Source organism: Falco punctatus, assembly GCF_963210335.1.
Source record: "Falco punctatus genome assembly, chromosome: Z".
In the NCBI taxonomy this organism is placed as follows: domain Eukaryota; kingdom Metazoa; phylum Chordata; class Aves; order Falconiformes; family Falconidae; genus Falco; species Falco punctatus.
In genome coordinates, this window is record NC_137586.1 from 35,392,243 (window position 1) to 35,415,736 (window position 23,494).

General features: G+C 37.4%; 1 protein-coding gene across 2 annotated transcripts in view; it reads left to right on the forward strand.

The window, feature by feature from the left end:
- Positions 1-23,494, forward strand: part of CCDC171 (coiled-coil domain containing 171) — a 153,873-nt gene that overhangs the window by 103,432 nt on the left and 26,947 nt on the right. For both annotated transcript variants that reach the window (XM_080371857.1, XM_080371858.1), the window contains exon 23: positions 7,933-8,064. In XM_080371857.1, coding sequence (XP_080227983.1) covers positions 7,933-8,064 — 132 coding nt within the window. The remainder of the gene's footprint in view (positions 1-7,932; positions 8,065-23,494) is intronic.

Below are 23,494 nucleotides of genomic sequence, written 5' to 3' on the forward strand. Positions count from 1 at the left end.
TTCTTCTTTATCCACTTCTGTAATGCACTTCATTTCTGCTGATTGAAAGGTTCATACGCCAGCTGGCAGAACAGCTTCCATGCAGACTTGTCAGCAGTCATGCCTTGAAATCCTTCCACCATTGTGTTTCATTGCCTCACCGCTGCTCCCCTTCCACCCTTGTTGCCTTCTCCAAAATGTCCCTAAAGTGGCCATGCATGAGGTATGGGCCCCACAGTTCTATCAGCTGAAAAGAAATCTGAACACTGTATGACTGTTACTCACATGCAAAATACAAAGACAAAACTATTTTTCTTTACCCAATTTGATGATGTTTTTAATACAGGACAGAGAGACAGTTGGATGTGGGGTGAGACCATTGAAGACTTGAGGATTAGTAACATCGTAGCATTAGCTTGCTGTTTCTGATGTGGTCCATAGCAATAAAATGCTTTTTTAAAATGATGGTTGTTTTATGGCCTGCAATAAATTAATTTACAATAGGTTTAAGTCCATATACAAGTGACTACGTCAATAACAGCAAGCACACAGTGTAAGTGGCATTGTTAGTTTCAGCAAGACCACAAATTGATCAGGGCTTGAAAAAACAGAACAGTTACAAGACTTAGGTTAGCTGCCACGATCAGACTTCAACAGATGTAACCTGCTGCTTTTAGGTGTAGTGCTCAGCCACATTTCTCTCAATTAACTGGGATTTATAGTCTCTGGTATTATTTAGTTAACAATGATTTTAAAGCTCTTGTTTTAGATTTCAACTTGACATTTTTTCCCTAGCCTGATGTCGCTCCTGGAGCTGGTGGTTCTGTGTGTTTAGACACATTAGCAGGTGAAGTCTGCTTGTGTGTACGCTCAGATTCTGTTCATTGCTGTGATCCTTGGTTGTTCTAAACTGGCCTTTTCACAAGCTTATTGAAACAGTGGGTAAGTGTACATGCAGTAAAATCACAAAGAAACCCAAATACAATACTAAAATTCTAAATGATTGCTGTAAGAAGTTTATAGTAGGAAACAAGCTATTATTTCTCTGTGGTAAGAAAAAAGTGAAGTAAAAACATTACCTTTTTTTCTTCTCTATTTCAGATCAGCACCTCTTCATTTCAGTGTTTTGTGAATGACTTTTGTTTCTCCCCTCTAGTAATCTGACTTTCTTGATCCTTGTTCCTAAAGATCAGTTGTGCAGGACATACAGGTGTTAGCACAGCTGGCTTGCTGATGACAACTCTGTCCATATAGCTGTCTAGTGTGTCATCACTCATATTGTTCAGTGTCATTCTGACCTAGCCAAGCTAAAAATGGTACTCCAGCTCAAATGGGATTTAAAAACCTTGACAAACTAAAGATAAGACATTGCCGAATGTCATATCCATGTGCATAACTGTTTTTAGTTTTAGACATATCTAAATAACTAATTTCACGGTGCATTTGTCTTGTCTTTTGTTGTTTGTTTTGTTTTAAAGGCTGAATACTTTTGTATTTGTAAGTATTCAGTAAGAAACAAATCCTTTTTTTTGAGAATTGTGGAATTACTGAATACATTAACTGTTATTTTCTCCAGACACAGGTTCATTTTCAGCCCAAGGTTACTTAAATCCATTCATAGGGGATGTATTATAGTGCACGTCCTGCAACTACAGCAAAGCTTAGGTGCAGTGGTCAATGTTTGCAAAAAACAACTCTGGATCAAATTAACATCTTACTCAACAGAGCGTGTAGTGTGTGTGTGTGTGTAGTAATACGAGAAGGCTTGAATTATAGGTAAGCCTGGGATGGTATTCGACTCTGAAAATTAATTTCCAGAATCTCGACTAGTCTTTGAGAGAGAAAGAACAAAAAAAAAAAAAAAAAAAAAGCCAAGCATACCCAAAGCATCAGTTTTGAGATACATCTCCTTACATAAAAGCTGTTATGCAGTAATTAATTTTCTTTTAAAATCCACCTTTGAAATGGCTTGTATTGTCATTAAATGCAGATTGTATGGCAGTAATCAAAAAGGATAGTCAGTAAAGCTGTATGCTAATACAGAAATTTTTAGTAGATTTTAAATTAAGTGAAATATTGGTGTACCTAATTGCATTCATGTATGGCTACCTGCAGTAGGGTATATGCAAATGCTATTTAAAACCTCCGCTATCAACAGAAGTCAGACCCTTGGGTGTGAGGATGTATTCCTTCTTTTGATGAAAGTATGCAACAATCTGCTGGCCTTTAATGAGTACTCAAACCTAACTGTGATAGCCATATAACAAGTATCTATTAAACTGTACTATATAGCTTCCTTTCGCTTCTATGAGGCAGTATTTTGTCTAAGTAAGATATGTTGCAATTTGGTGTAGTTCAGTTTGGTGGTCTTGGGGAAAAAAAAAAGGAAAAAAGAGAAAAAAAGGAGTTTGAGGGTTTGGTGGCGTTTTGTTTCACTGCCACCACCCCACCCCCACCCCACCCCCCAGTTCAGTTGACTGGCTTTGTTCCCAGCATCATTCCTCACCTGTTTCACTTTCTAATTGTGGCTATAGTTTTCCAGTTTTCTGATGTTTGACTTAAAGCACCTTCAGTTTTCAGCAATTTAAGCAATGCAGTATTGTCACAGGCAGTCTCTCTGCTTGTGCAATGATCCTTGATTGCTGAAACATCGTGATGAAAAAATCGGGTCGCTGATCATATAGGCAGGCCCTCTTTCAATAAGATGAATATACATTTCTTGAGAGCAGATTCAGACTCTGGTGTTTATAGGCACTGATATTAACTGATTGTCTCTTGGTTCTGACAAGGTGCTTTAGTATATACTTCCTTGGATGTCACACATGCCAAATACTTTGGCAGATCTTACGAGGTCTGTATTGCCTTAAAGGGCTAACACTTCAACTGTGATCACTGTTTTCCGGAGAGCCCGTACTCTGGAATGGCTGGGTATGGATATATTCTTAGAAAGATCATCTGTATTGGCAACTTAATTGAAGAACTACAGTTATCAGTGCTATTCAATACTATTGTTGGTGCAGATTCCTTCATGTGTATTCCCTTGTATTTTTTAGTATAGAGTAAGAGAACATCAATGATTCACAATTAAACATTACAAAATTAGGAAGTGTTCATGACAGTTTAATTCTTTACACCAATGTGTATACTTTTTTATTGTTCTCCTTAGATCCATGATCATTTGTGCCACTGTAACAAAGACTTGCCCATTCAAATGAGTTACTATGTAACTTATTTCTGTTTTAAGTGCTTCTCATCAAGGAAGGCAAAGGACCATGTTCAGTAGATGTGCATCTCCTTGTTCTGTGCAATACGGCCTCCATCCCACATGCTGCCCTGGAGGTATGGACATTATGCAGCTAAATCAGCCACATGTTTGCAAGACTTTGGTTAAGATTAAGATGGGGTTTGTATTCAAACTGTCTCCTTCTATTTTAAGAAGTTCTAAAAATATTTTTATTAATTGTATGACACATGCAAAACATAACGGTGTGGCAGAAACCATCTTGTGTGCACTCTTTTAAAATGGTTTGCATAACATTTGTAGCTTCTGTTTTCTCAGCACTGTGGTCATCTTGAAGTCAAGCAGACTAAATCAGTTTGAATTTACTTATTGTGAAATCACTGCATCGTTGTATTTTTTGTTCCATTGTTTAAATTGTAGGTGATACGCTATTAAAAATAGGAAATGAAAGTAAAATAAGCCCACAGTCTCTTACTTTCTAAGTAATGGTTTTTATGTAGAATCAGTGAACTTTGAACTTACAAAAAGTTCTCCTGTATAGCTTACATAATGAATTTTATATACGTAAATAATCTTACCTTTTCACCCTAAGAAAGCATTGAATCAGGACCAAAATAAGGAACTAAAATCTCAGGGGTTTTATACCAGTCAGACAGTAATGGGACAAAGAGAGAGGGAGGGGTAAGCACATCTCAGTACCATTTACAACTTGTTAGCATTCAGTACCGTATCTCTATGGGCATAACTGGACATAGCAGCTCAAACTGTGCAGAGGCAAAACAAAGAAGTGAGCACAAAAATGGACTATAGACAAAACTATTGTTACCTCTGATCAGCAGAGAATTTTGAAGATCATTTTTGGACATGTAGAATTAGCCCATCAAATTGTACTCCTTGGTTCAGTCAATAATGTAACTTCAGTTTATTATTTGGTTTCAGCTTTGATCTGAATTAATCAGTACTTTATTGATTTTAAATTGCGTGGCTATAGTGTTGTCTTCTGTTTTGCTCTCTGAATTAATTAAAAAGTTAAACACTGTCATAAGTCACTGTGCTTCTTTGTTTGAAAATGTTTTGAGTTTTGTAGTACAGTTGTGTGGATCTCTTTGTGCTTTTGCCTCTTTTCAGATGGTATTTATTTAAGGCTGCCCTGGTTTCAGCTGGGATAGAGTTAATTTTCTTTACCAGCTGGGGTTAAACCACCACAAAGGCTAAACTGGAAAATCTAAAGAGCATACTTAGCAGCCAGCCCGCTGTCACAGTACTTAACTATGCTCCATATAAAATCATTTGCAACTTTTCACAGTCTTAGCCAAAATTACATTTTTCAAAATCAGAAATAGTCAAAATCTTCACTAGCATTGAATATAGATACATTTATATATTTTTTTCCCCTCTATTAAATTTTTAGTACATGGAAGTGGAACTGGTTTTAGACTTTTTTTTTGAATCATTGCAGTAAGCCTGATTAGCTGATAAGGTTTTTTAGATTATAGCATTAGGTCTCTAGCCTAAGAAGACCTCTGAGATAAAATAGTCTTGCTTTAGATTTCATGTGGAGAAAAAACCAGTGTCATTAAATACAAAAAAACCTCTGAAACTTGCATCATAAAGCTTAACTATGTAGGATGGTTTTCCTCCCTGTCAAGCTGCCAAAAAAAAAACCCCAAACCTTTTTTTCGATAAAATGACTTTTGCCTGTATGTGTATGTGATTCTGTGTGAGTACCATGCTTACTTTCTTAGAGAATTAGGAAATAATCACAGTCTCTCAGCTCCTGTCATTAGCTTTCTGGATCTCAAAAAGGAAATAGCCAGGAAGTGATGAATTTAGTTCTTAATTAAGATTTCTTATATGTACAGCCTATCCAGCAGGATTCCATGCAAGCATGGCCATTATAGCTTTCCATTCCTTGAATAGGTAGCCAGCTTGAAGGCTGTTTCCACTTTTAGTGAAACAATGTTATTTGCACAGTATGTACCCAGTCTTTTGTTCTTATAATTTTTCCTGTATTTTTCAAAGGAAAACTAGCTTTGTGTTCTCTTTCTTAGTATGCATGTGGGTAATGAGATTCACTCTTTATGATCTAACTACCTACAAACATGAAAAGTTTTGGGTTTTTTTTTTTATTGTCAGTCTTCATATCAAATATCATACTCTTTAAGGTGCGAATGTGTAGTTTTCTGGTGCAGTGGCATTAACGACATATATTTACAACAATTGTCTTTTGCCTTTTTATTGTTCAGTGTCAGGCCCCGATACTGAAATGGAGAGTTTGAAACTAATAGGGTTAAAAGGACTTCCACTGTCTGTATTGTGTGTGTATTATACCTACATTGCTTATACATTGTTTTTTCCCCCGTAGTATTAGCAATCTGCTTTTGTACTTTGACACAGGGATTTCCCTTGTGAATTTTGTCACAGAAAAAAGAGAATCATCAATATCGCAGTTAAACTTGACTTTCAAAGCTAATAGTATCTCATTTGGGGGCTGAAATTTAATAAATTTTCTTTGATTCTGGGTGAGTTTTTAAACATCAAACAATGAATTGGCCAGGGTGCAGTAAAATATTTAGATCTATTGACTACAGTTCAGAAGGGTAGAAGGCAAAACACTGGTGGTTTGATGTTGATAAATTCTTAGTACCTTAATCCACATTAATGTTTTCTTTTATCTGTGTGCATACTGGCAGCAAAGACACTGGAAAGTTGGGATATATAAACTGTAAAAATGTAAATCAAGTGTATATACGTGCATGCGTGTGTGCGTATATATCTGTGTATGTGTGTGTATTTAAAGTAACTCATTTTGTTATATTCAGCAAGGTTAACATCTGACCGGAATTACACATGCTGACAGAACACTCCAGAGAGTATGTTTGTTCCACAGGACTGTATATCCTGAACCTAGTGCACTGTGTGTGCAAAAAATGTGTAGAGGACCTTTCCTGTTATAAAAATTGCATCATAGTGCATATGTTTGGCAGCCACAGGTATTGACAGGAATTCTTTAGGTCAACTTGGGAAATGTAGGGCTGCCTATTTCCACAGAACAGAGCAACGAATAAAATAAAATCTTTTCTTCTTTGTATCAGTAGATTTATACGTGTGTACCTCTTTCAGAGTGGATTCCAATGGCTGTGCTATTACTTGAAGTATATTCACTCCTAATAAACGTTTTACAAAAATTATTTTTGTAAGTGGTTACAAAAAAGTAACCTGGGATTTAAAATGAATGGACGCATGTTTTAATTTGTTCGGTGAGTTATTTTGGGTGAGGGAGGCTCTCAGGAAAACTGAAATTTATGTGAAGTACTATTTAGCAAGTGGTGTGTCTGTTGATTTATATGGATTTAGTATATGCTTTAGTATCAGGCTGTGTATTGTTGCTAAAGACAGTAAATTGTTTTTGCAGTACTGGCTGTTGCTACTCAGCAGTTCCAGCCCGTGCCAAACGAATGGGTTACATCTCTTGGCTTGTACCAGTACCTGTTTGTATGTGCGTCTGTCCGTCTGCGTTAGAATCTGATCTGACTGCTGGGATCTGCTGGAGGTGGACGCGACAGCGTTTGTGTTGAACAGCACGCAGAACGGGCGCGTGGCAGCGCCTGGTAACGTGGGCGCCGGCGACGCGTCCGTGGGAGTTGGGTGTTCCGTGCGTGTCATGTCACACCCAGGCTGACGGACCCGTCGCGCGCGGCGGAAGCGTTGCCTTCGAACCCGCGGCCGCCCCGCGCGGAGCGCTGCGCACGCCGGCGGTGCTGACCGAGCGCGGCGCGGGCCGCCTCGCGCTGCCGGGAGCCGTACCTGCGCGCGTGCCTGCCCCGGGCGGCGCGGCCGCCGTTCCCGGCGCGGCCGGGAGGTGGCACTGTGACACCAACGGCCTCCGGCGCGCGCGCTGCTGGCAGCCGCGCGGCTGCTGCTCGGGGGTTTTGTTTTATCCTTTTCATTTCAGACTGCCTGCAAAACTAACTAAATATCAAACCGTCTGAATTCACAGAAAATTGTAGCGCTTCCCGCGCCGGGTTGGCGTAGATAGAAACTGTATAAAAGTAGATTAATACCAATGAATGCATTATTTCTTGTAGTGAGTCCCCAGGAAGAGACTTAGTGGCAGATTTGGGTTTGGTGTTTTTTGTTTTTTTTTTTGTTGTTGTTTTTTTTTCCTCCTCCTGTTAATTGCAGAGCTACAGGTCGGTTTATTTTGCTTTGTTTGAGGATTATTCATTTTAATCTGTGTTTTGAATGATTTGATATTAAATGAACATTATTGCGGAGGACTGATATGATCTCCCTGCAGTTGTCAGAACTCACGTGCCAGCTTCTTGTTTGTATGATCACATGAACTTTTTAATTTCTTAGCTGCTGTTTGTTTGATCAGCGGTACAATTACTGTTTCTTTTCTTAAGAGCTTTTTACAGGGGATGGATCTGTGAAATGCATATACCAGGTGGGCTTGCGAGCCCTTACTGCCTCTTCTTTCCTCCTTATTTCAGACCAGAGGAAAGATGCTTTTTCTTCTTAACATTCTCACTCACCACTCTGAATTAGAGATTTATTTGCAACGAAAAATCAATTAGTCCTAAATTTATTCATGGATTTCAGGTCCAGCGATCAATGCAAGTCCACTCAGTGGGCTCAAGGGGACCCAGTTCATCCCAGTTAATGTGTCTGAAGGGGAATTACCATTGATGCTGTTTTTTTCCCTTTAGGTCAGAGATCAGACCTTCCTGTCACAGACTGCGGCAACCAGGAATGACTTCACCCTGCAGCTACCCAAACTGCACCTAGAGACCTTTGCAGTGGAAGGGCTGAAGGGCAGGCCAGAGGTGGTAGCATTTCAGGTTAGAGACTAAAATAATCCTGTTTCTTTTTTTGCTTTTTTTTGCATCTGCGATAGGACAAAAAGCTAGGCTGCTCAGAATGTGTGGAGAGCAAAATGCTTCAAAACTTCACAGTTAACAGTTGAAGGAGAAATAATTTCTATATATACTCTTGAACATAGTGTTGCAGAGATGATGTGAACTTTTAATTTTGCAGTTATAATATTAAATAACTGATGGGAATATAACCATGGGAAAATGCAAATACTGTATTTGAAAATTAATATCATGGTATCCCACCCTCCTTTCCTCCTCCCCTTAATTTAGGCAAGACAAATAAAATGGGGGGGGGGGGGGAGGGGGGGGAGGGCAGGAGAGACAGGATTCTTATGCTGCTTCTTGGTTAGTATCAGATTTTTCCATATTACAGTTTTAGAAATAATAGTGTATTTTGAGCATTCCTAATTTAAAAGAAACTGCTATTTGGAATACTTAAATGTAGAAACTATTTTGTTCATGTAAGTTTAAAGACCTGTATGTTTCAAAATACTAATTTGGTTAGGAAAAAAAAATGGAGAAAAAAAGAGAAATGAACTGAAAAGCTACATATTTTCAGCTCTGAAAATTGATTCAGTGTAAATGCCTCCTTACTGTTTTTAAGTTTGTCTGATACACAAACTATCACTTAGTCTTTATAGCTGTTCACAATGACTTAATTCTTGTGGTACACTATTGCTAAAGGCAGAGCATTAAGTTTTCTCAATGAGAGAACGAAAGGCAGAGTACATGCTTTCATTGTGCTTTTCTATGTGAACCAGAGAGGAAGACTGGTCATGTAAAGTGCAAGGAATTCAGACAATGCAGGTAACTGCATGGTGTGTGTACATATCTGTAGTAATCCTATTTAATTGTGGAGTTTCTGTTCAAGATGCAGTATATAATTGCAGGAACAGGGACACAACATCCAGCATTCAAGAAAGGCAGATTCTAAGCTGGACATTTCTCACTGTTGCCCTCTTGCATGCATGTGTTTCAATATGATAAAGATTTAAATTATGTGGGTATTATCGTATTTCCACAATAGAGTAGTAATTTGTAACACCTTGAGTTCCCATGAACTTTAGTTAACACAGCTGTATGTCTCTAGTAGAGGGTAGAGTTGCAAATGTTTCCCCAGTACAGTGATGATCACTTTTAAGGCTGTGCAAAAGGTCCCACAGGCAGCGTCTTTTCAAAGAAGCTGCTGTGGAAATCACCAGCTTTTAAATACTGCTCTTTTAATTTGGTGGCCTATTCAATGGTAGCTGCCTTTGGGTTTTTGGGGGTGGTTTTTTTTTTCTCTTTTTTTTTTTTTTTTTTTTTTTTGGTCGCATCCCAACTCCTGTTCTTTTTTGACCTCAGAATGACTGTAGAAGAATTTGCAAGACAGCCTATTCCTTCTTTCTTTCTAAGAAGATAAAGAGAAACAGAAGTATATAAAAAAATGCATTTCACATTTGTACGGAGTGCTGGTGCTGTAACTAATGCATAGTAATGTGTGTGCTGTGTAGCTTACTAGTGGTGCAGTATTGTAAACATGCTTTTTGTTCACCTGACAGCTCCAATTTCACATGGTTACTCTGTACATACACGAACAGTGTCGGTGGTTCACAGTCTGTGTCACTGTGCAGTTCTTTTACTCCTTTCAATTTCCCTCTCCTTATCTCCAGTTACATACTGCCTGTTTGATAACTTTCCAACTATGTTACAGAGATTTTATAAAAAAAAAAAATATTCCTTTTTATACCTAAGCCAGCTAACTGATGTTAATTTCAATGTATGCATATGCAAAACTATAGTAAGGGCAATTCTGCAGTCTTGAATGAAGTAAGCAGTTAGTAATCGCCTTATGGACAGTTCTTATTAAAACCAGTGGAATTGTTTGTATGCATGGTGTCTATAACTGCTACTACTACATGTATTTTATAGTTTATCTGTGACAAGCACATTGCAGTTAAAGGCCTATTTTTCTTCAAATGTTAGACATAAGGAGTTTTTTTCCATGTCTACATTTATAGTTTCTTTTATTGCATAAAAATTAAGGTCCTAAGTTAGTATGGTAGGGATGAAGCACTGACTGTTAGAACTATGAGTACTCACAGAAAATTGCATTGTTTTATTTTTATTATTCATGCATCCATTTTATAGTAGGTTGATGGAATTAATTAATAATAATTTTACATTCATTGGTTCAGTGTGTATCACTTCATCATATGAGATGAAGAAAAAAAGCTAGTATATTTGTATGTGTGTATGTGTCTGCATAGGTTATCTTCCGAATTTTTCAGAAAGCAAGTGGCTCTTAAAGGCTCTTTGAATGAAATCTACTATCCTTAATTTACTCGATGGTCTCAAACTTGTTTGGAATGTGGGAAGTCTTGGAATTTTTAAATTGCTGTTATCTCTATATGAATGTTTCTTGGGAAAAATATGCTTTATAGGAGACAAGTGCAAAAAAGGTTGTCATAATGAACTTGACTGTGAACTAAGCTATCAGAGATTTATTTTTTAGTGGCATACTTAATTAATTATCTTGTAAACCCAGAAGGTTGTTTTTTCTAGCAAATGGATCCAAGATTCCAAATACCATGAATGCTTACAGGGCTGATCAACCACACACAAATAAAAGCCGTGTCATTCCCAAACTAAATAATCGCTAAACTGTATAGGAAGTGGTGTGCATCTTTTGAAGAATGTGTTGTACACTCTGTTGTACACTCTAGTGATAGATCTTTAGATCATGAAAAGAAATATTGAGACACAGAATTCTGTGTATCTTCTCTAAAGCCTGCACTTTATGTAATGGATATTAAATTGCAAAATTATGTAATAGATTGAAATGTAAGTTACTCAACAAGAATGTCCTTGTACTGAATTTCTTTTAAAGCCCCATCCATGTAGTGAAAGTATGATTTAATGTGTAGGCATTTGTTAAATTCTTGGAAACTGTAACAAGAATTACTATAAGAGTTTGAAAATGTCACTTGGGATAGTGTAATACGTAACGAGAAAAGTGCAGTATCTCCAAGAGTAAAATGATGAGTGCTATAACTTTTTATTTTACTCTCACCTGACATTTAATTGCTGTGAAGGATGTTATGTCACGGAGTTGTATTGTTTGTTACTTATGTTTGAAAATGGAAAATTAGTTTAAAGCACCTGAAACACATGAGAACAGGTTTTAAGGTGTACAGTTCTGGCTATGCCTTACTGTTCCCACAGAAGACAAAAACTGTGTGAAGCTTCCAATAAATACAGATTATAGGGTGGGAAAAAAAGCAACTGAAATAACATGGGATACCTAATTCTAGTAGTCCTACTTGGCAGATGACTGTTGAAATTATAACCAGTAATGGTTATCAACTCTTTGTAAAATACAAAATTGAATTATGTTATGTCTTTAGGAAGAGGATGATGTTCTCTTAACTCTTTTCTGAAAGAGGTGATTGGCTTATAGAAAAAGAGGTCATTCCGAAGATTCATTCCGAATTGTCTCAAGTACTTTTACATCAAAACTGTAATTAATACTCATGGCAAGCAATTTGATCTAAAAAAAATGCATAAAGTCCCCAAATAAAGCCAATAAGGCTTAAACATTCATCTATAAATACTGAAGCATTGGTATACTATCACAGTATATTTCTTCTGTTTGAAGATGTAGATACAGAAAGGTAAGAAATGGTGTGAAAAAAACTTCTTGAAGCAAATTTAGGTACCTCAGAGTAGTTCTGCAATAGCAATAGGATGTGTAATACATACTTGATGTGTATGTCAAGTGCTTGATTCCCAAACAGGAAAAAGCTAACAACATACAAATCAGTGGCTTTGCCCTGTGTACCTAGGTTATGTTCTGTATCTACCGTTGCAGGTTGGTTTTACAGGAGGTACAGGAGCAGTTCAAAGAAAGCAAAGGAGCACTGTCTTTATGCAGGATGTTCTGGAAGTAGCAGATTTATTCAGGCACTGTCAGTGAAAAACAGTGACAACAGGAAACTAGCTGTGGTTGTCAGAATCACATCCACGGCATGTCCAGAAGACGTGCATAGGCCTGTGGGATCAGCCAGCCACTGCTGTTCACATGTGGCAGCTGCCTGCAGATGCGCAATTAGGGGAAGAGTAATAATTTTCTGTGTTATAGGAACTACCTTGACCTCTGTCTTCAAAGTCTCAATTTGTATATTTTATTAATTTGGCCTTATTAATTTGTGGTGGTTGCTTTTGGTCAGTATTTGGCATGGTGGGCCCCTTCCTCCTCTGATATCTGTTTGCTAAAGATATGATGTGACTCGTGGATGTTGATTTGGAAGAGAACTGATATTCACAGATGAATTTGTGTTCCTGTTTTAAAGGATTTATATGAATTAGAGAATCCAAATTGGCAAGTTTTATGAGTGACTTTAATGATGATGTGAATATTTAATGCATTGACATGGTGTATGAAAAAGCATATGTGAGGATGAGATTATAGGCCGGCTTCTGGTGTAAAAAGGGTGCGCATACATGTGTCTGTATTTGTCAATATTTGCAGGTCTTAGGAGAGAGCATTTCTTTGTGTGCTGCTTTTCACCTGAGATGTAAGATTGACCTGAATGTTGGAAATCACTTGCATATTAAGAAAATTTTAGTTTATTATAACTAAGGACTTGAGTATGCAGATCTGTGGTTTTGATTACTAATCTCTCCCTTGATTTTGAAAGGTACTATACACTTGTGGTGTGCTTTCTCTCTTCCAGGTGGGTTTGAGATGGATAGGTTTTCACTTTGTGTTGTCTGTGTCTCTCTCCTTCTCTTTTTGTCTCTCTCTGCTACATGCTCGCGTTCTCCGCTGCATGCTGTCTCTCTCTGCGTCTGTCCTATGTGCATGCTCTCTACTGCATGTGTGCTCTCACTGCTGTGTGCACTGCTGCGCGTGCACACGCGTTCTGCACCTCTTGCTCTCCCCCTCCCTGCCGTGCCAGCTGTCTCTGCTGTGTGCGCGCTCATGCTGTCCCTCAGTCCATCTCTGCCTGCTCCCTGTCTCTGCCCCTCTCCCCTGCTACCTGTGCCTGTCTTTCCTACTCTGCCTCTGCCTCACTTGCACTGCCTCTCGCTCCCTTTCTGTCCCCACTGTCCCTCTGCCTCCCTCCCTCCCACCCCTCCCATCCTATGCTCCCTCTGTCTTGCTCTCCCTCTCCCTCTGTCTTCAGTATGTGTCCATCTGTTCATGTCGGTGTAGGAAGTCCACATGGGGTTTGTATGTGCTTCTTTGTGTTTCTCAGGTGTTTTTGAGGTAACCTGAAAGAAAAGTGCAGTAATAGCATAAAGGCTTGTAGGGGTAGTGATAAGATAGCCAAGGACTGACATGTCTTCGGTGTTAGTGTATAATCATTATAAATTTATGAAGGGGTAGGGTTTTACCATTTATTTTATGTAAATTATGTATTCACGTATGATTTAGTCATGCATTATTTTATGGTCTTGTAGACCCACTTTTTCTAATTAATTGGCCAAACATAAAGGTAGTTTAAAATGTTAGTAGCTTCTTAATTTGCTTTTATTTTCACTTGTTCATTAATTCTAGATTTATGCTTGATAGATTAGAAAGTAAAAGCTATGCGGAATTCTGCTGATAATTTTTCTCAAAACAATAAACACTTTCTCAATCTGATATTTACTTATCAGTAAAAAAGTTCTTACCAAATTGATGAAGCAAGTGGTTTCAAAGGTAACATTATAATTCTGTCATCGGATTTTATCCTCTGCATAGGGCAGATCTTTCAAACATAAGACACTTCTGGTATGAAGACTTAATGGGATGAATCACTTGTGGAGTAGCTGCTTGAAAACTGAATTATTGCTGTTTTAAATCTTGTACTTCTGCTCTGGAGCCTTTTTCTCTTAATTTTCTAAAGGTATGACTGTTAAAAGAACAAATAATTGTGTTTTTTCCCCTTAATACCTAGTACTTCAGAAAGGAGAAATCATTTTAAGAAAGTCTTGAAGATAGTGCATTTGTATATACCTGCACCCAGCATGCACACACTTCTAGTGTTTCCTTTTTACTTCCACCATTTAACCCCCAGGAGGAACTACCTGTTTCCTCACAGAGGCTAGCACGCTGCCTCCAGTGCAATCAGGCTGCTGCTTCTAGTTGGGTAAAACTGGGTCTTCATTCTCCAGGATTTCAACAGCTGCTATCAACGGCACCTGGGCTGTTGTCTCCCCCTCTTTTCTCCTCTCCAAAAGGACTGCTTTCCCACCTAGCATCAAAGTGTGCTGCTTCTGGACCAACCGTGAGCCTGCCTTCGAATATACTGTGTAAAGAGAGAAGTGATTCTTTATTAATGTAACGATACTTTGCAGTTGCACCTTGAGTTGAAATACTTATAAATAAGTGTTCTGAACTCATTAGAGTGGGATGACACCTCTTGCAACCCTGACCTTTTGCGAACTTCAGTTTGTCAAAAATAAAGTTGGTGCAGGGCTGAAGAAACAATGATTAACAGCAAAGTAAAATCTGAATAACCAGACTGAAAAGGCATAACACGAAGAACTCTGATTTATAATCTCCTTGAATGTGTTCAGCTGGTACCTGGAGTCATGTCTCCACATAGGTTGTATCATGGTGATAAATATTTAAAAGCCATTTTAGCATAGTTTATTTTAACTAGAATTCCTTTACAACATAACATTAATGTGTGTTAGCAAAACACAATTAAAAACATAAAAAATGAGGCACCTTCAAAATGCCAGTGATATTAGAAATTTGCCTTCTATAATTTGAGTTTCACATGCCTCCTCCTTTCTGTGGGTTAACTGTGTTCCCAACTTCCCCTCTTCTTCACAGCATTTATTTTAGCAGTCTTTTTTTCCCCTGCCCTGTATGGGTTTTTATTGTGCTCTCTCCTTTCCTCATTTCTCCCCTACTTATCATTAGTCCCTTTCCTTTGCTTCCTCAACCACCCTTTCACATTTTTGTTCCTTCCTTTACATTTCTTCATTCTAATGAATGAACAGAGACTATATGAGGAACCATTCTCAGAAGGCTTTGTAGTTAGCTGGTACACTGATTGCACCCCAACCCTGTTAAGTCTTTGGCACTATGGGACCATTAATACCAAAGTCAGTGTCTGTAATCACCAATTAATCAATTACCGAAAGCTGTCTCTTTATGTCTGTGAAACTACTAATTCTTGTCCAGCCTTTTTCATAAGCATTATTAGTTTTGTAAAAACTTTTCAGTTAAGATCTGCTGCTGATTATCTTGAATGCCAAAGTTAGTATATAATCATTTAACCTTTCAGTAACCTTTCTTAATGGAAAATTTTCTTTCTTGACCCTGTCAAGCAATCATGTAACTATCTGCCTTTGCCCACTCAGACTTTTTCATACATTTGTATCTATTGCATGTGGGTAATCTCCGATGAATGATCTGTGCTGTTATGCAAGAAAGCTCTTTAAAGACTGCAAACTATGATCTTGATTCACCAACTTTATTAAGTTTTGCTTCTGCTTGTAATCCTGGGATGGGTTTTCTTTTCCAGCTGGTTACCAGGTTGCTGCATCTTATAGCAGGAAGCATCTTTCCTGACTTCTAGTCACTAATCTTTTATGAGAAAAATTACTCGAGTCATGGTAATCTCAGTATGTACCCAAAGCTGCCTCAGTGAATAAAGGCAGACTCTCAAGTGCTGTAACTACAAAAATAAAGCATTGTTCAATAACACAAAATAACAAACGTAGTTTTCACAGCACCTTGTTTGTTAGACAGTTTTTCTTACTTCAGAAATACTGTGTTTCAGAACTGCATGGGGTTATCTTTGGCAGTGTATATAGAAAAGGAGTAATTTTACCAGATAACCACTGCATAACTTGGATGTGACGGTGTTGTTTGATACTGTGTGCAGTGTGTACTGTTGTAACACAGATAAACCCATTCAGAAGCACAGATAAACCCATTCAGAAGCATAGCTGTTCAACTGTTGATACTTGTGTGGGTTAAAAAATGAATTAGTGAAGTGAATACCATGAAGGATTAGGAATTATCTGTGGTCTAACTTTTTTTATAGTTGTTCTTTTAATTTCAAAAGCTAAGAAGAAGTGCTGAGCAAGTGAGTCTAAGCAATAGGAGTTAATAAGGCAATAGACTTTATTACACAAATGTCTTAGTAGCAGAAACAGATTAAAAGTGTTTTCTATTCTTAATTACATTTAAACTAAAAAAAGAAACTTCTTCAAATGCTGAACCTTTTGTTTAGCCTTTTTTCACTTTATTGCTTAGTAGTCCATTATTATAAAACATTTCTGTATCTGTTACTCATATTGATGGCTTACAGAGCAAGAAAAAAATTATTAAATAATGCACTATATTAATGCAAGAATTTTGTAATGGGATCAAGGGAGACATTTCTGCCCAGATACTACATTTGGTAGTCCTTGTATTAAAGACCTGGAAGAGGAAGGGTTATCTACAACTTGAGCGAGTTTATTATGGCTTAGTGATTTGCTGACTGATTTCATTTGCTGTCAGTTAAGGCTCTCTTAATGTCAGCTTTCTTTGCATAATACCTTGAAATAAAGACTGATGAAGTTTTTCAGATTGATGCCGCTTACATAAACTGACCTTGATTTGCCCTTCTGCATGACAGTATAAGTGACAGCAGTTAGATGAAAATACAGCAATGAATATGCAACTTAAGGATTAAGAAAAACACAGTAAACCTTTCAGAATATAAAACCAGGCACAAAAAACCAGGCTGTTCTGTTAATTCCACAGTTGTCCTATATTGAAGAAGTGGACTGGAATAGCATGTGAAGTGGTATACCACTGAAGTGAAATTTGAAGAGGACGATTTTTGAAAGGATTAAAAATGAACCTGTTTTTTACCAAATTTTATCAATTTGCCACTAACTCATTTTGGGTTGTGTTTTGGTGTTTTTTTTTGTTTTTGTTTTTGTTTTTTTTTTTTGGGAGGAGTGTGTAAATTGTGGCTTAGAAATTCATATATGTGATTACCTGTGAATTTTGTGTTTTACATAATTATTGTCTTGCAGGAATCTTAATGAACTATTTAGAAGCTGTTGTCTTGATTTTCAGTAACTGAATTGATTGATGGTCTAGTGGTATGTGCTGCTAGAATCCTAAGGTCACAAGTTCCAGCACTTATATTGGACTGTGGAAAGCATAAATTCTGACGATTGATAAGGTTTATTGCTGTAGGTGTTGCAGGACAAATATGCTTGAAGTAGGGTACTCATTTTTAATGAATAGTTGTCCATTGCAGTACACAATTTCGTTATAGTCTCATTATGGTTGCCTTCCGTTAGAAGCAAAAAGGTGGTAAGGAATTAGGGAGTGGGGAGAAAATGGGGAGGGCTGCAGGATGCTAAAGAAATGGGAAGAGGGTGAACGTGGAACTATTTTTTAAACCAAAATAGCAGTGATACGCAGCCTGCAAGTTGGCAAGCTTACCTACAAAGGACTGAGTCTTCCATGGCTTTTAAAAAGTTAATATCCATGGGAAAATCACCATTTGTTTATCCTCTTGGAACCTTCATAGAACTTCAGAGTTCTTTGGATTGCTTCCACACCATGATCTTTTTTGACAAAAGTGCAGATTTAAAGTAAAGATCAAGAGGGAACAGTCACCCGTTCCACCTGTGGGGCAAACTTGCAATGCCCATTTAATGCCTGAAGACTATATTTTAGTTTTGACCTTTGACAGATTGTGTGTTCTTTTCCAATACCAGCAGCTATTTATAGGTCCCCTTTTCTTGATCATATAATTGACAAATACTAAAGGGAGAAGAGGAGCAAAGCATCATGTTATTGCTACTGCCTATAGAGCCAGACTTTCACTCTGCCCAGTTTCCCATTCTCAGAGGAATAACTTTTTAAATAAATTACTTTAATATTGTGCAAGATGGAGATTACAGATTGAAGTTTAAATTCTGAAGTTTTTACAAATGCCTGCAAAGATCACAGGACTGGGTTTTGAGCAGCTAGTCTCTCGCATGTCAAAATGTGATGTTTGTCTGTACCTTGGCAAAGGTACAAGCATCCTAGATGCTTGATTTGTTCTGCATTTATTCCATGTGAGACTTGCTGCAAGTGTTACTCCTTTGGGAAGTAGACTGTGGGACTGAGTAAACATTTAATGCCTAGAGGGCACATACAATAGCAGTAAATCTGGTTGTTCTGGCTTAAAAATAGGTTGGAAAAGAGAAAGGGGAAAAAAAAAAAAAAGTATAAGAAAGAGGGCTAAAATGTCCTCAGAATTTCTCCCTGCTTCGACCATTTTAGTTCAGGGACCTCCTGAAACAAAATCCATTATTTTGTATTCAACAGCCATTTGTTGTCCCACTACTTTTTGAACCCATGTAAAGCAAAGTATTCACATGACTTGTGGAAAGAATTTTCACAGCTGAACTACACCCTTTCTGAAAAAGTATTTTCTGTGTGTATTTTAAGAATGGTTTCTGCTACATCATTTAATGTTAAAATGTTATTGTTAATGTTAAAAAATATTCCTGGTTTGCCTTCTTTATATTAGTCATGGTTTGGCACCATCTATCATAGAAACGTCCCATTCTCTGTCACTCCCTCAATAGTTGTTTATTTTCCAGTTACTTTGCTGGTTTCCAAACTACAAGAAGGTGAAAACCCATAGAAATTATCTGTAGTTTCTAGATTTGGTAAGCAATGGAAGTGATTTCTGTATGTTACCAACATACATGGACACAACTGCTCATAAATGATCTAACTGCAAGTAATGTCCCAGCTTTGAAATATGGGTAAGGAAGTAGTAACCAATTAACGCTGGGGATAGTTTGGAAAATGCTATCCTTCAGGGTGTTTCTAAGTTGGGATAGCTTGAGGTCCTTGGATGAGAATCAGTTGCTTTTGCTGATCCACTGTTAAGGTCACCACTCAAGCGCATGATGCTGTGGTGCCTGCAGTCATTGCCAAATCTAGTTAAAAAGAGCTTTCTCACCGTAGTTACAACACGCTATGATATGGGGTATTTTACTTTGGATCCTATTGTTGAGGAATATTTTATGGTCTCTAGGCACTGGTGAGATGACTGTGCCTATCCTCCTTAGTTTTCCTCCTTTCAGTGTTGCTGTAATCTTCCAGTTTTATAAACACAATTCAGAAGTTTGCTGTATTTCTTGTGCTTCTAAGGAATTGGATCTAATTTTTGGCTGTTGGCCAGAGAGGGGAATGGACTGTAAACAGCCTGTTCCTTACTTGCTAGGCTCCCAACCTAATAATTCAAATTCTATTCTGCAATCTGATGATGTTTCCATTTATGAAAAAACACTTGGTGCATTTGCTGAAGACAAAGCAGAAAATCAATGTCTTCCAAAATATTATCTAAAAAGACCTAGTTAAGTAACAACATATATCTTTGAATTGTTGGTCTGAATGAGGATAGTGTCATCTTCTCTTTGATTTCAAGCTGTTCCAAGTGAAGAGGTTTCTCACTTAGCTGGTTGACCTCTTGCATAGAAGAAGCCCAGACTTCATAGTGGTCTCACTCATTCACCAGTTTTTAGCATGTGTTGATGGGGATTTATACCTTTCTGAGATGAGCTAATCTGTCATTTATATGACAAATGCCAAAAAGTTAGACAAACAGGATTAGTTTTTCCCAGCAAGGATTTTTTTCAGCTATACCTCCACTGTTAGTAGAACTAGGTATTCATAGATGACAGGGATAATTTTATTTGTTCTTCTTCCTCAGATTATGTTGGTTAAAAGCAAACTTTGGGAGGAGGTTTGCAAATTGTCAAGCTCAGTGTTAATACCACTTTTGGGAGATATTGCCAATATTCTCCAATTTTTGCTTTGGAAACAGGGATGCTCACGTGTATGCTCATTGTGAAGGTCAGTAGTAGTAGGTGTACTGTGCCCTTTAAATTTCCATTGACTCTTCAGATGTTGGAACAAGAGCTATTGTCCCTGAAGTTTCTAGTAAAACATTTTCATGGCATAAATCATGTTTTGAAAGCAAGTCTAATTGAAAATCTAGCCATTTGTATGGTGTTTTTTTAAATACAAATTTTGATAAAGTTCAAGAATGTATGAAGCAAACTAGTTATCTAACATCTGAGTTTAAGCAGAATGAAGGGAGAACACTTATCCATCCTACATGTGGCAGCAGGTATTAGATTAAGGGTGTGTTCATTTACCTGAGGTGTGCAGTTCAGCTTTTCTATATCATTACTTTCTCTGTAGAGACTGACTGGTGCTTTTTCCTGTACTGGCATCATGAATTTGTGCATGTAACTGATGTTTTGTTGAGAAGCCAGAATGAAAAAATTAGGTTGCTATCCAGCCTAACAGGTGTACTTTAGAGTTTCCTTACAAAACTACAAAATGTGGCTTTATGTAGGATGAAATATTTATGTTGAATTAAAATAGAGTGCTACCATGAGCACTTCCTAAGAAAAGCAAAGGAAATGAAGTAACTATATCACAAAACTTTGTGCAGTTTTCTAGCCCCTAGGCTCCACTAGAGTTGAGCATTCACCTAAAATTTGATATGAAGATTGGGACTCTACTGGCTGTTTATGTATGAGCTACGTAATTGCAGTTGTCATATCAACTAAACCTGCCAGAAGGGACCTTTGTCTCCTAATAAATGGCAACTACATCATAGATTGTCATCATCTTTTTGCATGGAAAATACAAAGTGGACAGATTTCCCTCTTCTAGGCATATGTAAAATATTTTATCTAATTCAGTTTGAAAATGTTTTAATCTAAAATGGAAAAGCTGCTTTTTGTGGCCAGAAAGGAATAATCTATATCGCTTCATAGCTCTAGTCAAAATACTTGAGGAAATACCTGTACTGAACCCAGATTTTGTGGGGTGATCATTCCCTACGTTGGAGTCAGTGATAGACATTTTCTACGCTGGTTAAAACTGAATTGGTATTTTTTCATGGGTTTCTAAAAAAATAATAAAAGTCTCAGTAGCATCTATTTGTCTGAAAAGCGTATTTATTTAAAGTAATCAAAATTGGTCTTAATTAATAGAGCACTCTAAAACCAATGAAAAAAGCAGTAATTTTCAGTAAACTCATTGTTTCTAGTACATTGGCAAATAGCAGAATTAGTTACTTATGTTGGATAATCTATGGACAGGATTCCAGAAGAACAGAAGAGTTTTTCAGGTCTCACATTTACCCTCCATGTGAAGTTTCTTCAGATTTTCCTACTTAGTAACTTGGTAGATGAACGTCTGCTTCTCTCCCCTCCTTAAATTGTTCTCATACACTTTCACTTATAATTAGCCCATTAGATTTCAGACAGTTCAGATTTATTTATAAAAATTGGTTTGCTTATATAAGGTATCCTAGCTCTATGTTGGAGTCCCTTAAAAATAAAAAAGAATATACATTTAAAAAGTTATTATGCTTCATGAATTTGGTTGTGAAAACAGAATTCTGTTACTTGAGCTTTCATACATCTTTGCTGGTTCTAAGATGTCATTCCAGTAGACCAAAAGAAACATCATTCAGACACAGGCAACTTGTACTTTCAGTTGACCTTTCACCTGTATTTTGATGAGAAGTTTTACTCCCTTGTTTCTCCTCAAGACTGAATGTGTGATCAGACATTGCCATTTTTTAAGTAAAACTGCATCCTGGCTTTTCTGTTGTGACTGCTGCTCCTCTAGTTCCTTTCATCAGCGGTAACAGATTGTCCTTACTCTAAGCAGATTTCCATGCTTGCAATTGAAGCACTTGAACATTTCATATGACTTCATATTATTTTCAGTGACTACCTGTCCCTCTTTCTTTCATCCCTCTAGAATATACACTGCAAGAGAAAGTTAAAGGAAGGGTACCAGCCTGCAGCTGCTTTCATTTTCCATTCCTTTCTCACCAAAACCATTTACTCGAAATTCTCTTCCTCCCTGACAGACTGAAATGCTCTTTTTGTATCAAGATTGTGTAAGAAGATGGGAAGAGGTACAGTTCATAGAGTTTTTCCTATAGCTGTAGCCTAAGCTACAAGTTCTTCAGGGCAGCAACTGGTTTTCCTTAACATTTTGCATGCAGCTATTTTTGACTTTGTGCAACAATGAGAATGGTCTTTGCATGTAAACATGATGAGCCTATGAAAATCTGCATTTCCTTAGTTTTATTAAGTGGTAATTTGCTTACATGGTCCAGAGATATTTCTAAATAGTCAAGGCTGCAAGTAGCTCCTTTGCTATAAGATTCTTAGGCTGCTTTCTACCTGACCATACCAACAAACACATTGGTCTTCATTTATCAGTCTCTAGAAGATCAATGTTATTTTTAAAACTCTTGCACTTTGTAATAATTTTCATGGCAATTGTTCTGATGCCCATCTTCTTTGGTTTCCAGTAGAAGTACTTTCCCTTCAGTCTCTGTCAATTTCAATGCTCCCTTTTCAATTTTCTTTTAGGAAGTCATGTCATTACCTCTTGCAGAGAATCTAGCTTTTTATTTAGATCTTCATTCCCTTGGGCTATCCTCTGAGACCTACGGGGTAAAGTAATTGTTATTGAAGCAAAGGGGATAGAGTTAGGCCCCACGTGTGGCACTGAGTCAGCTTTCGTTGGGGAAAAAAAAAAAAAAGTTGTAACAGAACTGACCTGCTTTTTGGCACATTTAAATTGTGCATGCCACGCTTGAATGGAACCGAACAAAAAGTTTAGTGTTGAAATGAGATACAAGGAGAATAGATCATTAAAGAAGTGCCAAACAGCTGCAAAAGTGCAATTTTGCTGGATGCTGTTTCCCTTGAGGGTTTTTTCTGATGCCTGAGAAGCTGCTGTATTTACATCCTCCACTGATGCCACTAGACATTTTGGACTATGGGTCAAGGCAGCCAGAATGGGTTTTCAAATGCTAAAATATATGAGGAAAATGAATTTTAATCCTTTCTTCCTCAAATGTAGCTCTCTTAAATTTATAATAAGTATCCTGAAATCTTACTTCTGAAAACAAAAAGTAGTTGATATATGTTTTGTTTTCTGGACTTGTTTTAACTAATCTTACTTATGTCAGTTTGAAGCAAGGCAGTAATGACAGGCATTCTATTGGTTATCCATTAAGCATGCAGAACTCCACTCTGTAGATTTATGTTTTCACACCAGTTGCTTTTGCCTGTACTGCACTTCAGCCAAATTCTGTACCATAAATGAAATTCTCAGTCTTTTCAGATTCTCTTCTAAGAGCTAATCTTTCATTCTTCTCAAGTCCGTTCATTATTCCTTCTCTTGTTCTTTTTCATCTTTTTGTATATGTTGCCCTTAGGTAAATTTACTACCTGCTAACATTCTTTTTTAGTTGAAGAATTTCCAGAAGGGAGAACCTAACAGTCAACGTTAATTTTGATTTTTTCTTTTACTTTATGTTTTTTTAAGCACATTGTGTAGAGTAGATGGTCT